Source organism: Scyliorhinus torazame, chromosome 9 (genome assembly GCF_047496885.1).
Source record: "Scyliorhinus torazame isolate Kashiwa2021f chromosome 9, sScyTor2.1, whole genome shotgun sequence".
Lineage (NCBI taxonomy): Eukaryota > Metazoa > Chordata > Chondrichthyes > Carcharhiniformes > Scyliorhinidae > Scyliorhinus > Scyliorhinus torazame.
In genome coordinates, this window is record NC_092715.1 from 92,848,456 (window position 1) to 92,866,501 (window position 18,046).

Below are 18,046 nucleotides of genomic sequence, written 5' to 3' on the forward strand. Positions count from 1 at the left end.
TTACAATCCGAGGGATCCTGCTCTTTAATCTACGCCTCGCTCCCTGAATTCTTGATGCAAGACGTCATCCCTCTTTCTACCTATGTCATTGGCACCAACATGTATCATGACCACTGCCTCATCACCCTCCCCTTTGAAGATGGCTTGCAACCATTCAGTGACATCCCGGATCCAGGGAGGCAATACACCATTCTGGAGTTTAAGTTGACGGCCACAGTAACACCTGTTTCTCGGACTATGGAAACCGACATATTGGAGAGAGTAGCTAGCAAAATTCACGATATTTTTCACTTCATAAATGGAGGCATTAAGTACAAAAACAGGGAAGTTCTGCTGAACCTTAATAAAGCTCTAACTAGAGTATTGCATCCAATTCTGAATTTAAAACCTGAGGAAGTGAAGGTCCTCAAGAGGGTGCAGAGGAGATTTACTGCAAAGGTTCCAACAAAGAGGGATTGTAGTTGCAAGGTTAGGTTGGAGAAGACATTGTTGACAGAGGCATTGTAATGACTGATTGTGAAAAGCAAATGACACAAATGGCAGAATATTCAACCTTGCACAGTTACTCAGTGGCCTGCATGAGACTTGCTGTCTGTGAGGACACAAGGATAAAGTTGGGACCACACAATATATCGGCTGAAACTGCTGAAGGAAGCTGCAATTTCACAAGCAGAAGAGGTGATTTGACAATCATGCAGTTTGGTATTGAGTCACATAGAGAGTGGATGCAATGCCATGCTTCAAAGCAGCATCATATCTAATAATCCAGAGCTCAGTCTGGAACAAGAAAGGAAATAGTTTTAGTGGATGAAAGAGCAGTTTGTGCCAACTGAAAGCTTTTGCAGAGATCATCTCGACCCTTTCATTGGGCTGACAACCAGTGGTAACAGCATCGAAGAGGGCTGTGTAAGACGCACATTGAGGAAGGACCCTCAAAAACATCTCACTCACTACTGAAAAATCTCATGCCAGAAATGTTCTTCGGTAGAGGGGACGGTATTGTAGTGTGGGCTAACTTACAAGGTGCCCTGCAGCTAAATCCATCTGAGAATTGTCACGGTCTGATGGAAGTTGACATTTTATTGGCCAACTACCCTCAGGTCCCATTGAGAGAGAGCATGTAGTGCATGTTGCTGGTTGTGAATAAGCTCCTTTGGACTGCTGCCACCACAGTAGGGGCCATCTGCAAATATAATGACTGTAATTTCCTCTGGAAGATCACCTAGAACATAGCATATCAGGACACAGCATGTCAATTCGACAAATGTTGTTTGAGGCATGCACATGGCAGATGGAATGTCTACATGTATACATTTGCAGGATGCGACCATTCCACATGGAAGATCATGGTAAGGAACCTGGTTAAAGGAAATGGTTAGATCTATTGCAATGACTCATTTCCATTGGCAATCTAGTGCAAGGTTGAGCCAACATCTGGCATGAGGAAAATCTATGGCTGACCTTACATCCCGACATTGGTGACAATTCAAAAACCCCCATCTGACTTCTTCACATGAAATGATGGGTTAAGATATTCCACATTGATCTTCATGATCTCATGATGAGCAAAGACTTTTCAGACATTTAAGGTCATCAAGTTTTTGTTGCAAAAGTTGAAACTGCCCGGTGATCCAGGTAGAGGGAAATGGCAGCACAGACTGCCTTGAAAACTGCAGATATGTGAATTTCTTCCAACACCAAGATCTGTGGTTTTACAGATGCCTGGATGCTTAACTATTGCTCGGTAACATACTTCTGCTTAGCTAGACATGCTAAGATAGAGTGAATGAGTGTAACAAATGTAGAAACAGTATATTCTCCAGTGAGGGTGACATTTCCTCATTCTTGTCAAAAGGTTAACTGCGATTCCCCCTTTCTGCCAGAGACTATCCTCTGATGTTGATACAGCTTCTCATGCCTCTAGTCTGATTTTGAATTCAGTCAGGCTCTAAGAGATGGGCTCAAACATCAAATTGTAAATTAGATTCTGATGCCAGTGTTCAAATGAATTTGATCATTCCCAAGCACCACTGTTTTAGTGCCCAATGCGGGCTGCAATAGTTTTCACGGTTCAAGTATTGTGGACTAAATAGAAGTTAATATCCGAGTATTGCCAAATAAACACAATTTCCTTCTGTGGTGGTGGGAGGCACGGATGAAACACTCTGATGCTTCCACCACGCCTATCGGCTGTGTTAACTTTCAGACTGTACTGTGATCCTGTGAACGTGGCAAATTATTCGAGGTGAAAACATAAAGTTTTAATCCAACCGCCAAAACAACACTATAAAACGACGAGCCTGCCGAGTCTGTTCTGCCAATCAAGGAGATCAAGGCTGATCTGATATGATAACCCTCAACTTCCCCCTTATCCTCTTAACCCTTGATTCCCATTACTGATTTAAAAACTATCTCAGCCTTGAACATACTTGACGATCCAGCCTCTACAGCTCTCTGCGGTAAAGAATTCAACAAATTCATTACCCTCTGAAAAAAAAAAATTCCTCCTTATCTCGGTCTTAAATGAGTGGTTACCCATTACTCTGAGATTATGCCCTCTGGTCCTAGACTCTCCCACAAGCAGAAATAACCTCTCAGCATCGACCCTGTCAAGCCCCCCCCCCTGGCAAGCCCCCCACCCACCCACCCCCCCAGGATCCTATATGACTAAATAAGGTCACCTGCCATTCTTCTAAACGGTGCAGGTCCAGGCTACTCAACGTCTCCTCATAAGAAAATCCCTCCATACACGAATCACCGAGTGAACCTTCTCCAGACTGCCTCCAATGCTAGTGCATCGTTCCTTAAATAAGGGGACCAAAACTGTTCATGGTATTCCAGATGTGGTTGAACAAGTAGTGGCTTGTATAGTTTCAGCATCTTTATACTCTATTCCCTGTGAATAAAGGCCAACATTCCATTTGCCTTCCCTCTTGTCTGAACATAGAATCCCTACAGTGCAGAAGGCAGCCATTCAGCCCACCAAGACATTAGCGAAAACTTAAAAAACAGTAAACACAAAAGGCTGTGGATGTTGGAAATCTAGTGCTGGAAATGCTGCTGTTTGCTTACAGCGAAAATGCAGCGTTGGAGAACTCTTCCAGACCTTGCCTCTTCCCAGGTGATCACCGTACTGGCGGGGTGGGGCGGGCGACTACATGGAGTCGCAGAATTTGAAAAGGTTGTTCATGCTTGAGACGCACTTACCGATGAGCAGGTTCTTGTGCTTGAAATATTTGACCCGCTGACTGTAGCTCTCACTGTCCGAGTCCGATGCACTACTCTCCGTCCAGTGAACATACGCTTGTCCTTTGGCGTGAATTTTTAAAGCTTTCACCTCGATCTGAGCATTAACCTCCACAACAATTTGTCCAGAGACCCATTCCCCGCTGGTGTAGGTCGGGACGATGTTGTCAACAGCTCGGTCATAGAGGATCGTCAAACTCTTCACTTTCCCCATTACTGCGGCCGAAGTGCTGAGAGGCAATTTGAGATCATTTCCTGTACTAATGGGAGGAGTATGAAGCGGCTTTGGGATGATCAGGTAGCTAGTTTTTTGAATCGAGAGGACACACCGCCCTATTTGAAGTTGAAATCAACACTATTTGGGTTGCTAACTCACTGCTTCTACTTTGAGAAATAAGGATAACAGAACTATTGAGTCATTTAATTGCAGTTCAAACTCACCATTAGAAAGAAGAAACAGCTACGTTTCTTGCTATTTTATAGCACCACCTTCCTTTTTCAAACGAGGTATTGGAGAGTTGCTGGCTAAAATAAGAGCTCCCAAAAGAGGTACTTGGTGATCACATTGCATAATTAACCTATTCATTGCCTAAAGTGAGTGCTGTGCTACTTGTAAAGTTGCTGGTTGTGTAGTAATGATGATGAAGGAGTACAATGTAAGCAGGTTTACTATAAGATGTCCAGCAGCTCTTACACCTGGTGAAAATTTCTGGACTATCAACACATCACTTCCTGTGTACTGGTCATGGCAATATAAACATAAGTACACATTCTACATCCTCCCCATTGGGGGCAATCCATACTGGCAAGTGATGCACAATCAATAACCTCAGAAATGAGATTGGAGACTATTGAAGGCTTTAATACGCTAGATGTTTCCCCCAGCAGCGCAGGTACAGAAGGAAGCTGCTGGGGCGGCACGGGCTCTTATACCCCGCCTTGCAGGGCGGAGCTAACATACAAGCTTAACCAATGGGAACAAGTACATTCTCCACCAATGGTATTCCGGCATTACCAGGTATCGTAATCCTCCGAACACAGACTACCACATTCACCCCCTGTTAAGAAAGAGTCCGGCCGGGGTGGTGGCTTCATATTACAATGTGGTAAAAGTGGTAGAAGTTACAGTTATGAAGGTACCGTAATGCCTCCGTACAGCGTTTTGCCTCATTACATCTTAACTATTTACAACAGTAATATACATTTCAAAATGAAGCAATTAGTCGATCGGGGGCCCTGGTCGTCCTCTGCAATCGTCGTAGCTTTGATGGTGATGCCGGTGGAGGTTCGGGCGTCTGTGACTCCGGGAGCGAGGTTTCAGCTTCTGTGGCAACTTCGTCACCCCTAGACGGGGCTGGTGGAAGGGCCGACTGACTTGGGAAGGGGGCAGCTGTGGGGTGCGCCGGTGGGCAGGGCCTAGACGGGGTCAATGGAAGAACCGATCAACCTGGGAAGGGGGCGGCTGTGTGGTGCGCCGGTGGGAGGGAGGGTGGGACTGGTGGCGGGGGTGCGTGTGGGGATCCAACGGGTGTCAGGTCCCGTAGGGAGACCGTATCCTGTCGGCCGTCGTGGTACGCCACGTAGGCTTACTGAGGGTTAGCGTGGAGGAGATGGACCCTCTCGACCAATGGGTCCGATTTGTATCCCGCACATGCTTTCGGAGCAGGATGGGTCCGGGAGCTGCCAGCCAGGTTGGGAGCGAGGTCCCAGAGGAGGACTTCCTGGGGAAGACAAGGAGACGTTCGTGAGGTGTTTGGTTGGTCGTGGTACAGAGCAGTGACCGGATGGAGTGGAGGGCATCCGGGAGTACTTCCTGCCAGCGGGAGACTCGGAGATTCCTGGATCCCAGGACCAGTAGGACGGTCTTCCAGACCGTTCCATTCTCCCTCTCTACCTGTCCGTTTCCCCGGGGGTTGCAACTGGTCGTCCTGCTCGAGGCAATGCCCTTTCTGAGCAGGAATTGACGCAGTTCGCCGTTCATAAATGAGGACCCCCTATTACTGTGTATGTAGGCGGGGAAACCGAACAGCGTAAAGATACTATGGAGGGCTTTGATGATGGTGGTTGCGTTTCCGGGAGTACTCGTCAATCACGTTCAGGAAGTACGTATTGCGGTCGGTGGAGGGGAGGGGGCCTTTGATTCCATACTGAAGCGTTCAAAGGGACGGGAAGCCTTTATCAGGTGCACTTTCTCAGGCCTGTAGAAGTGTGGCTTGCACTCCGCGCAGATTTGGCAATTCCTGGTGGCTGTCTTTGCCTCCTCGATGGAGTAGGGCAGTTTGCGGGTCTTGATGAAGTGGAAAATTCGAGTGACCCCCGAGTGGCAGAGGTCCTCATGGCGGGCTCGGAGGCGGTCCACTTGTGCGTTGGCACATGTGCCGGGGGACAGGGCATTAAGAGGCTCGTTTAGCTTCCCGCGACAATACAAGATCTCATAGTTGTAGGTGGAGAGTTCAATCCTCCACCGTAAGACCTTGTCGTTTTTTATCTTTCCCCGCTGTGCATTGTCGAACATGAAAGCAACCGACCGTTGGTCAGTGAGGAGAGTGAATCTTCTGCTGGCCAGGAAATGCCTCCAATGTCGCACAGCTTCTGCTATGGCCTGGGCCTCCTTTTCAACTGAGGAATGGCAGATTTCGGAGGTGTGGAGTGTGCGTGAGAAGAAGGCCACGGGTCTGCCCGCTTGGTTGAGGGTCGGACGCGTCGCTCTTGACCTGGAAGGGGAGGGACTCGTCGATGGCGTGCATCATTGCCTTTGCAATATGATGCGGCTGAAGGCCTGGCTGGCCTCTGTCGGCAGGGGAAAAACTGTGGATTGGGTCAGTGGACAGGCCTTGTACGTGTAGTTGGGGACCCACTGGGCATAGTAGGAAAAAAAACCTAGGCAGCGATTCAGGGCCTTGGAGCAGTGCGGGCGGGGGGGGGGGACGGGGGGGGGGACTCCATAAGGGGGCACATACGTTCAGGGTCGGTGCCTATAACTCCATTACGCACTACGTAGCCGAGGGTGGCTAGGCGGTCGGTGCTGAACACGCATTTATCCTTGTTATACGTGAGGTTAAGGATTTTTGTGGTCTGGAGGAATTTTCGGAGGTTGGTGTCGTGGTCCTGCTGGTTGTGGCCACAGATGGTGACATTATCGAGGTACAGGAATGTGGCCCGTAAACCATACCGGTCAACCATTCGGTCCATCTCTCGTTGGAAGACCGAGACCCCATCAGTGACACCGAAGGGAACCCTTAAGAAGTGGTAGAGCTGCCCATCTGCTTCGAAGGCAGTGTATTTGCGGTCACTAGTGCGGATGGGGAGCTGGTGGTAGGCGGACTTAAGATCCACCGTTGAGAAGACCTTTTATTGCGCGATCCTGTTGACCAGGTTGGATATGTGGGGAAGAGGGTACACGTCAAGCTGCATAAACCTGTTGATGGTCTGACTGTAGTCGATGACCATCCTATGCTTCTCCCCTGTCTTTACAACCACTACTTGAGCTCTCCAGGGGCTGTTATTGGCTTCAATGTATGAAGCTCTCCTCACTCCCAGAGTCTATTAGGCAGGACGTTTCATGCCCATTGATAAGCACCGTCGTCATAGCAGTCGATAGTGTTCGGGGCCGAGACTGGTCCAGGGTCACCGAGGCTACTCGTGGCAGCAGTTGAATGTTTTCTTCGGGCGGTGTGTGGTCAGCCGAACTGGGGTCCTGGGAGTCCATCCAAGATGGCGGCACCCATTGGTCGCACATGGCTGGAGGTGCACAAAATGGCAGCACCCATCCCTCACATGTGGCGTCCGCGGGACAAGATGGCGGCGCCCGGAGGCCGCACGTGGCCCTGGAGGAGGACGATGGCGGCACCTGCTGGCCGCACGGGGACCATGGAGAGGGTTGTGGTGACGGTCCGTATTCACCTTTGGAGAACGCAGCGACCGCCCGGGCCTGGCTACCGCCACAAAGTGGCCCTTTTTAACCGCATCCCTTGCAGGTGGATGAACGGGCCGGACAGCGCTGTCGGGGCTGCTTGGCTTGCCCGCAAAAATAGCAGCGGGGCCTCCCGGGGTTGCCAGGCCGTCTCGCAGCACAGGCTTGTAGGGGGTTGGGAGATGCCTCGGGGTCAGCCGCAGGGGGTTCCATGCTGCCCAGGGGGCTGCCACACGGTCGGGGACGTAAGTGCGGGCGTTTCGGGAGGCCACATCCAGGGAGCCGACAAGGGCCCGTGCCTCCTTGAGGCCTAGTGTCTCTTTCTCCAGCAATCGCTGCCGGATTTGGGAGGACAGCACACCTGCAATGAAAGCGGCCCAGATCAAAAGTTCTGTGTGGTCGCTCACAGAAACTTGCGGGTAGCTGCAGTTTCTCCCCAACACCAGGAGCGCACGGTAGAATTCTTCCAGTGATTCCCCAGGGATTTGTCACCTCGTCGCTAGTAGCTTTCGGGCGTAGACCTGGTTTACAGGGCGAATATAATGTCATTTCAGCAGCTCCACTGCTGCATCGAAATCGTCCACGTCCTCGATGAGGGTGTAGATTTCTGGGCTCACCCTCGAGTGCAGGACTTGTAGTTTCTGTTCTCCCGTGGGTGTGTTTTCGGCCGGTCCGAGGGATCCGTTGAAACACGCCAGCCCATGCTTGAAGGTTGCCGCTGAGTTTGTCGCGTGGGGGCTGACTTGCAGACACTCCAGCTTGATTCGGAGCTCCATTCTTTAAAACTTAGTGTAATAAATTTATGCACGATCAATAACCTCAGAAACGAGATTGGAGACAATTGAAGGCTTTAATAAGCTAGTTGTTTTCCCCAGCAGCGCAGGTACAGAAGAAAGCTGCTGGGGCGGCACGGGCTCTTATACCCCACCTTGCAGGGCGGAGCTAACATACAAGCTTAACCAATGGGAACAAGTACATTCTCCAGCAATGGTATTCCGGCATTACCAGGTACCGTAATCCTCCTAACAGACTGCCACAGCAAGTATAGAACAATGTTGAATGCAGTAACAGAACATTGAACAGAGCATAAGCTTGTGTCAGAAAACCAGACAGAAGCCCAAGTGCCCCCCCTTCAAGAAGAACGACATTTATATATACAACTAAATCAGTACTATAGTCCTCGTGCTTTGAGTTTGGTCTGCTCAGCTGCCCTGGGCATGTTATTCCACCAGTTTTCTGTGCTTCAGATGCACCCGTGTTATTGTTCAAATGGCGGATGGAATTATGCCTGCTTGGGGTGTGCACAGTGATGGCATAGCTTGCTGCAGTGGTAGGGGTGAGCGCCAACTCCACCAGTGTAGGGACACAGATTGTGGACTCAGTGTGTCAACCTCTGGGGTAGTTGTAGGTGCTGGTTCAGGTACCTGTAACAGATGATGCCAGTTTCTGACATACGAGACACGTATGACCATGTGACCATGTAACTGTTTGTTGCGAACATGGCTGTGGGCCACTGTCAGTTTGCCATAGCCGTGTGTGGTTTGAATTCTAACTGGCCCAGCTCCAGAGTGCAAAGCCTGCGGATGGTATGGTCTTAGTACCTTTTCCCTCTTTGTTGCTGTTTCATGAGGGTCCTCCTCCCGTTAGTTTCCACTTTGGGTTGCAACAGGACCGTGGCAACAGGGATCATGGTTCTGGTGCATCTGGAGAACATTCTCTGCTCAGGCAGACTCACCCTTGGCAGTTTACATGAATTAATAGTGTGGCGTAGATGTCTGTGTTTTCACGAAGGCATTTTTTGAGGAGGTGCTTTGCTGAATGTACTGCACCTCCACCAAACAATTTGATTATGGATAAAGGGGGCTGCTTTTATTATGTTCATTGTACCATGTATGTGCAAAATCCTTGAACTCTCTGGAGACAGACTATAGGGTGTTGTTAGTATTCATGGAATGCCATATGCTGTTTTGTGTTACTTCAGATTTCCATTTGCTGTGGTGCTTTTCATCTTGGGCAAGTAATCAACTTCATTCCACTCTTGAAAAGGAATCAACAAAGACCAGATTTTGTCTCCAACTCCACTCAAATATATCTGCCACTTTGAGTGACAATAGGGTATGACATCTCATGGAAGTGCAGTGATTCCCTGGTTTGATGAGGCTTGAGCACATTGCATATTGCACTTCTGGACACTTCCATCTCCGTGTCACCATACAGTGAGGGCTAGTACAGTTTCCTTTAACCAACACTTTGTTCCTTCCACCCCCAGGTGTTTTTGGTGGAGTTGCTGTCTGCAGTACTTCTGTAGAGACCTGGCAAAGACGAACATCCGGCCATGCATCATCAGCCCATCATGCACAGTTAACTCCACTCTTTCAACATAAATTGTGCGGAGCCAGTTAAGAAGATCTTTTGATGTCACAGGCAATCCTTTCACAACGACTTCAGGGAATTGCCAGCTTTGAGTTCCTCAATTCTGCAGGATGACAGCAGTTGAATTGCCATTATATCACCTCATGATCTGAGATGGGTAAGTAAGCCATGAGAGTGCATCGGTGAGGTATAGCTCGTTACTGCGCTTGTAGATCACTTTGAGGTTGGAGCTTGAGCTGAAGGTGTGGTGATACATTATGGAGGGGCGTTTTAAGGATAGTGATAAGCAGATGGTGATCAGTTTCAGTGTTGACAGGGGGGCCATAGATGAAATCATGGAATTTCTGACATGCGAAGATGAGGCAGCTCCTTCCAAACCCATGACCACAACCATCTAGAAGGACATAGGTAGCATGTCCTGGGAACACCACCATCTAGACGTTCCCCTCCAAATTACTATCGTCCTGACTTTGAAATATATTGTCATTCTTTCACGGTCACTGGGTGAAAATCCTGGAACTCTCTCCCGAACACCAACACCTCTAAGACTGCAGCATTTCAATAAGGTAGCTCACCACCACCTTCTCAAGGGCAACTGGGGATGGGCAACAAATGCTGGCAACTCCCAAATCCTGTAAATTAATAATAAAAGCATACAGCTATACTGGTTCAAATTTTTAAATTCTACCTCCGAGCCCTTTTGGTCTTCTCCCCTTGGAAGATGAAGGATTCGGATTTTTCAGCCGTCTTCAGGTCCACTAGGTTCGGCAGCGTTGTCATGAGAATGTCGCTTTAAGAAATGTTTGGCTGCTCATGTTACTGCAGTGATGTCAGAGTGTGGGTGGAGCTGAGCTCTGGTTCTGCTTTTTAGTTTCACTTTGAGAAAAGCTTGAGTGTGTTGCAGCTGAAGTCAGCCAAAGCAGCTGTATTGTTGAGCTCTCTGCCATGAAGGACTATCTCTTAATCATTTGGTGAATTCAGAATTATAAATGTTTTCAGTATTGAATGTAAACTCTGATGTGCTTCTGTTTAAAGGTTTGTTCAGTCTTTTGGGTGTAAAAGGACAGCATACAGGTGACTTAGTGTTGCATTCTTTGAGGGTGTATTTGATTTACTGTTGCTAAGATATTCACCGTTTGTTTTAAAAAGGTTAATTTGAGTTCATAGAATAAACATTGTTTTGTTTTAACAAATACTGGTCCATTTCTGCTGTACCATGGCTGTAGAGTGAGCCGTGTGCTCCCCATACCACAATCTATTAAAAGTTGTGGGTCAGGTGAACTCCATGATACACTTGGGGATTCTCTAAACCCTGACCCGTAACAATTGGGGGCTCGAGGGGGATAAAAGTCTATCTATTGGATTGGCTTAGTGAACTTAAAGACAGGGAGGGATGAGCATATTGTGGTTGCTTTTCAGGTGTGGTATTTTAGTTTAAGTAGGGGGGGTGTTGTGGACAATGGCTCTTTCAGAGGCTCTGATGTTTTTGGGGGTGGAGACGGTCACACGCAGTACCTTACTGACAGAGACTAAAAGCAGACTGTTAGATTTGGCAAAAACATTGCAGTTAGCATTAACTGACAAAATGCGAAAAGATGAGGTAATTATGGTGGTGGTTAAGCATTTAAAGTTGCCTGAGATACAGTTTGACTCATTGGAAATGGCAAAAATTCAGTTGCAAATTAAACAAATGGAACATGAGAAAGAATTAAAGCAGCTTGAATACGAAAGAGAGAGAGGAAAAGGAAAAGGAGAGAGAAAAAAGGAGAAAAGAAGAAAGAATAGCCCTAGCAGAACAAAAAGAAAGAGAAAGGGAGATACAGATCAGGGATAAAGATAAAGAGAGTGAGTTTGAACTTCAGAAAATGGCCATGAAACATGCCAGTCAGTTAAAATTGGCAGACGTAAAGGGAAATGTACAGTTGGATGACAGTGATGAGGATAGTGAGAAAGAGCGTCAAAGTCGAAGGCTTGGTGGGAATCTATTTACATATGTCCAAGCATTGCCAAGGTTTGATGAGAAGGAGGTGGAAGCCTTTTTCATTTCATTTGAGAAGGTAGCTAAACAAATGAAATGGCCACAGGACATGTGGGTATTACTGATTCAAACAAAGCTGGTAGGTAGAGCTAGTGACGTGTTTGCATCACTACCGGAGGAGGTATCTGGGACGTATGAGGAGGTGAAAAAATCAATCTGAGGTGCATATGAACTAGTGCCTGAAGTTTACAGACAAAGGTTTAGAAATGTAAGTAAAGAATTTGGTCAAACATACATGGAGTTTGAAAGGCTCAAACAGAGTAATTTTGACAGGTGGATAAGGGCTTTGAAAATAGACCAAATGTGTGAAACTCTCAGAGAAATTATACTTTTGGAGGAGTTTAAAAATTCAATTCCTGATGTAGTGAGAATTCATGTGGAAGAACAGTGGGTTAAAACTGCGAGATTAGCAGCAGAAATGGCAAATGATTATGAATTAGTTCATAAATAAAAGTTTGGTTTCCGACATTAGTTTCAGCCTGTGAGAGGTAGAAACTGGGGACATGAGAAATACTCAAGTGGTAGAGGTAAAGGTGATCTGATGGGAGATGTTAAGGAGAGTGTACCTCAGACTAAAAAAGAAATCCAGGAGGGTGGAAGAGACATGAAAAGTTTCAAATGTTTCACAGTAATAAACTAGGCCATGTAAAGTCACAGTGTTGGTGGTTGAAGAAAAGCACTGGGAAGGCTGATGTGGTAAAACAGGATAAGACAGTGGGGTTTGTTAAAGTGGTAAAAGAACGCCCAAGTGAAGCGAAGGAGGTGCAAAAGATTGTACAGCCTGATCAAGAGGTGATTGATAGGAAGGTGCCAGATGTCTTTAAAGAATTTACTTGTGTGGGTAAAGTTTACTCATGTGTATCGGGAGGAGCAGGTAAAGAAGTCACAATTTTAAGAGCTACGGGAGCTAGTCCATCTTTAATGGTAAGAGATGAGGAGTTATGTCGTTTGGGAAGAATGTTGCCAGAAAAGGTGGTAATATGTGGAATTCAGAGTGAGAGGAGGAGCGCTCCATTATATAAGGTGAGGTTGGAAAGTCCAGTGAAGAGTGGTGAAGTGGTAGTAGGAGTAATAGAGAAACTATCTTGTCCAGGATTACAGTTTATCTTGGGTAATGATATAGCTGGATCGCAGGTGGGAGTGATGCCTACTGTGGTTGATAAGCCAGTAGTAAATCAGACAACTGAAGTGTTGAAGGACAAATATCCTGGGATTTTTCTGGATTGAGTAGTAACAAGGTCGCAAAGTCACAGGTTAAGACAAGAGGAGAAATCAAAGAGTGAAGATGAAGTTGAAGTGCAATTGTCAGAAACGATTTTTGATCAGATGGCTGAAACAGAACAAGAACAGGTAAAGGATGAGGCGGATATTTTTAGTTCAGGAAAATTGGCTGAGTTACAACAGAAAGATGTAGAAATAAAATGGATGTATCAGAAAGCAGACACGGAAGAGGAATCTGAGTGTATATCAGAGTGTTATCACCGTAAAAGTGATGTCTTGATGAGAAAATGGAGACCTTTACATATGGTTCATAACAGGAGACAGCTGCAAAGGATGGAGTGCAAGGCCGTCAGCATGAGTTAACACTCTGGAGGGGAGGTGCTGATCATATGTGCTTAAGCTATGATTACTGGAGGAATTGATGATGAGGATGGCTGCATACTGAATTCTCCTGCTCTCTTCCACTCTTTCTTCATGCCCTAATCTCTTCTGACTCAACCAGCCGCAAATGATATAAAGGACAGCCTTGTCAGTTCTTCTTCTCCCCCATACCACAACCCAATCCTCTGTCTTTTTTCTACACAAGAATGGAATCATCTCAGTGACAGCAAGAAGAGACATTGTAGATGAAGATACCAGCATTCAATATTACAGGCACCAGCTCAATGGCTGCCGCCGAATGCACTTTAGAGGCTAGAATAGGAGAGAGGTTTGCACATGGTTAAACTCCAGGAACAAGTGGGCAGAAACTAGGCTGGGGACGGGTCGGTGATGGTAATGCATGTACCAGCTCACTGGAGAACCAGATTGTGCACCAATTACAGTGCAGAGATGTCAGATGATGACTGTAAAAGCTAGACACATTTGTAATTGGCACCTTCACCATGGTGGGGGTCAGAAAGGGGGAAATCATGGGAAATCCAATGTGTCTCTCACATTGAAAGGCATCCTGTACCTCTTGACAAAGTGGCTTCTCTGGTAAATGGTGAGCTGTTGCATGATAAATATTGGCCGCTTAGTGGTTGTGGTAGTCGGTATGAGAGGTATTACGGCACCCTGTAATGCTGTAAGACCATTGGTGCAGGAGGTACTGTTTTCATTGGTTAAGCCTGCCTGCTGGTTCCGCACAGTAAGGCGGAGTATAAGAGCCCGTGTCTCCCCAGCAGCTGCCTTTTGTACCTGCGCTGCTGGGGGAAGCATCTAGTGTAATAAAGCCTTCAATTGTCTCCAATCTTGCTTCTGGAGTTATTGATCGAGCATCAATTTATTACACGAGATTTTAAAGAATGGAGCTCCGAATCAAGCCGGAGTGTCTGGAACTCAGCTACTACGCGGTAAAATCAGCGGCAACCTTCAAGCACTGGCTGGCGTGTTTCAATGGATATCTCAGGACGGCCACAATTACACCCACGGAGGACCAGAAAATGCAAGTTCTGCACTCGAAGGTGAGCCCAGAGATCTACACTCTCATCGAGGACGCGGATGATTTTGAGGCCCTAATGAATCTGCTGAAAGGACACTATATTCGCCCTGTAAACCAGGTCTACGCCCGACATCTATTAGCGACGAGGCGACAAATCCCTGGTGAATCGCTGGAGGAATTCTACCGTGCGCTCCTGGTGTTGGGGAGGAACTGTAACTGCCCGCAAGTTACGGCCAGCGACCACACAGAGCTTTTGATCCGGGACGCATTTGTTGCAGGTATGCTGTCCCCCCAAATCCACCAGCGATTGCTGGAGAAAGAGACACTAGGCCCCAAGGAGGCACGGGCCCTTGCTAGCTCCCTGGATATGGCCTCCCAAAACGCCCGCGCTTACATCCCCGATGGCGCGGCAGCCCCCTGGGCAGCGTGGAACCCCCCCGCGACCCCATCCCCCCACAAGCTTGTGCTGCCAGGCTGCCAGGCAACCCCGGGGGGCCCTGCTGCTATTTTTGCGGGCAGGCCAAGCACCCCCGACAGCGCTGTCCAGCCCGCTCATCCTTCTGCAAAGGATGCGGCAAGAAGGGCCACTTCATGGCGGTATGCCAGGCCCGGGCGGTTACTGTAGTCTCCAGAGGTGAATCGAGACCACTACCACAACCCTTTCCACGGGCCACGTGCGGCCAGCGGGCACCGCCATCTTCCTCCTTCAGGGCCACGTGTGGCCTCTGGGCACCGCCATTTTGTCTCTCGGACATCACGTGTGATGGATGGGCGTCGCCATCTTGTGCACCCCCAGCCATGTGCGACCAGTGGGCGCCGCCATCTTGGCTGGACTCTCAGGACCCCGACTCGGATGACCACACACCGCCTGAGGAGAACATCCAGCTTCTGCCATGACTAGCCTCGGTGACCCTGGACCAGTCTCAGCCCCGAACACTCTCGACTGCAACGACGACCGTGCTCATCAATGGGCATGAAACATCCAGTCTGATCGACTCTGGGAGCACGGAGAGCTTCATACACCCCAACACGGTAAGGCGCTGTTCTCTCCCCGTTCACCCAGTTAACCAAAAAGTCTCCCTGGCCTCCGGGTCTCATTCAGTGGAGATCAAGGGGTTCTGCATATCGAACCTCACAGTCCAGGGAAGGGTTTTAAAATTACCGGCTCCACATCCTTCCCCACCTCTGCGCTGCCACACTCCTAGGGTTAGATTTCCAAAGCTTAACCTTTAAATTTGGCGGGCCTATATCCCCCCCACCCCCTCACTGTCTGCAGCCTTGCGACCCTAAAGGTTGATCCGCCTTCCCTGTTTGCGAACCTCACCCCGGATTGCAAACCCGTCGCCACCAGGAGCAGATGGTACAGTGCCCAGGACCAGACCTTTATTAGGTCGGAGGTCCAGCGATTACTGAGTGAAGGTGTCATTGAGGCTAGCAACAGTCCCTGGAGAGCTCAATTAGTGGTTGTAAAGACCGGGGGAGAAGCATAGGATGGTCATCGATTATAGCCAGTCCATCAACAGGTATACGCAGCTTGACGCGTACCCTCTCCCTCGCATATCCGATCTGGTCAACAGGATCGCACAATACAAGGTCTTTCTACGGTGGATCAAAAGTCCGCCTAACATCAGCTCCCCATCCGCCCTAGCGACAGCAAATACACTGCTTTCGAAGCAGATGGGCGGCTTTACCACTTCCTAAGGATTCCCTTCGGTGTCACTAATGGAGTCTCGGTCTTCCGACGAGAGATGACTGAATGGTTGACCGGTACGGTTTGCGGGCCACGTTTCCGTACCTCGATAATGTCACCATCTGCAGCCATGACCAGCAGGACTACGACACCAACCTCCGAAAATTCCTCCATCCCGCAAATATCCTTAATCACACATATAACAAGGATAAATGCATGTTCAGTACCGACCGTCTAGCCATCCTCGGCTATGTAGTGCATGATCGAGTTATAGGCCCAGACCCTGAACGCATGCGCCTCCTCATGGAGTTCCCCCTCCCTCACTGCTCCAAGGCCCTGAAACGCTGCCTGGGATTTTTCTCTTATTATGCCCAGTGGGTCCCCAACGATGCGGACAAGGCCCGCTCGCTAATCCAATCCACGGTTTTTCCTCTGTCGACAGAGGCCCACCAGGCCTTCAGCCGCATCAAAGTGGACATCGCAAAGGCCACGATGCACCCCATCGACGAGACTCTCCCCTTCCAAGTCAAGAGCGACGCATCCGACGTAGCTCTGGAGGCCACCCTCAACCAAGCGGGCAGACCCGTGGCCTTCTTCTCACGCACCCTCCACTCTTCAGAAATCCGCCATTCCTCAGTTGAAAAGGAGGTCCAGGCCATAGTAGAAGCTGTGCGGCACTGGGGGCATTACCTAGCCGGCAGGAGATTCACTCTCCTCACTGACCAACGGTCGGTGGCCTTCATGCTCGATAATGCACAGCGGGGCAAGATAAAGAACGACAAGGTCTTATGATGGAGGATCGAACTCTCCAAGTACAACTATGGGATCTTATAACGTCCCGGGAAGCTAAACGAGCCTCCTGATGCCCTATCCCGCGGCACATGTGCCAACACACAAGTGGACTGTCTCCGAGCTCTCCACAGGACCTCTGCCACCCGAGGGTCACTCGATTCTTTCACTTCATTAAAACCCGCAACCTGCCCTACTCCATCGAGGTCAGGACAGCCACCAGGAACTGCCAAATCTGCGCGGAGTCCAAGCCGCACTTCTACAGGCCAGAGAAAGCGCACCTGATAAAGGCTTCCCGTCGCTTTGAATGCCTCAGTATGGACTTCAAAGGGCCCCTCCCCTCCACCGACCGCAACATGTACTTCCTGAACGTGATTGACGAGTACTCTCGGTTCCCATTCGCCATTCCCTGCCCCGACATGACCGCAGCCACCGTCATAAAAGCCCTCCACAGTATCTTTACGCTGTTTGGTTTCCCCGCCTACATACACAGCGATAGGGGGTCCTCCTTTATGAACGACGAACTGCGTCAATTCCTGCTCAGCAGGGGCATCGCCTCGAGCAGGACGACCAGTTACAACCCCCGGGGAAACGGACAGGTAGAGAGGGATAACGGAACGGTCTGGAAGACCGTCCTACTGGCCCTACGGTCCAGGAATCTCCCAGTCTCCCGCTGGCAGCAGGTCCTCCTGGATGCCCTCCAATCCATCCGGTCACTGCTGTGTACCACGACCAACCAAACAGCTCACGAACGTCTCCTTGTATTCCCTAGGAAGTCCTCCTCCGGGACCTTGCTCCCAACCTGGCTGGCAGCTCCTGGACCCATCCTGCTCCACAAACACGTGCGTGCGCACAAGTCGGACCCATTGGTCGGGAGGGTCCATCTCCTCCACGCTAACCCTCTGTACGCCTACGTGACGTACTCCGACGGCCGACAGGATACGGTCTCCCTACGGGACCTGGCGCCCGCTGGATCCCCACACACACCCCCACCACCAATCCCACCCTCCCTCCCACCGGCACACCCCAAAGCCGCCCCCTTCCCAGGTGGATCGGTCCTCCCACCGGTCCCGCCTGGGGGTGATGACGCTGCCGAAGAAGCCGAAGACACGTTCCCGGAGCCACAGATGCCCAAGCCAGTGCCTGCATCACCCCCGAATCTACGACGATCGCAGAGGACGACCAGGGCCCCCGATCGACTAATTGCTTCATTCCGAATTGTAAATAAATTTTGTAAATAGTTGCGATGGAACGAGGCAAAACCACTGTACTGATGTATACCGGGTACCACCATAACCGTAACCTCTACCACTGTGTAATGCGAGGCCACCACCCCCACCAGACTCTTTTTTT

The 18,046-nt window shown here is 49.2% G+C and overlaps 1 protein-coding gene across 4 annotated transcripts in view; it reads right to left on the reverse strand.

Annotated features, from left to right (window-relative positions):
- Positions 1-18,046, reverse strand: part of LOC140429376 (arrestin domain-containing protein 3-like) — a 96,629-nt gene that overhangs the window by 54,174 nt on the left and 24,409 nt on the right. The window contains exon 1 of one of the 4 annotated variants that reach the window (XM_072516269.1): positions 3,208-3,488. The exons of the other annotated variants lie outside the window; for them this stretch is intronic. Within the exon in view, the coding sequence (XP_072372370.1) occupies positions 3,208-3,460 (253 nt within the window). The 5' untranslated portion in view covers positions 3,461-3,488. Of the gene's footprint in view, positions 1-3,207; positions 3,489-18,046 lie in introns of those variants that run through there. 4 annotated transcript variants of the gene reach the window in all.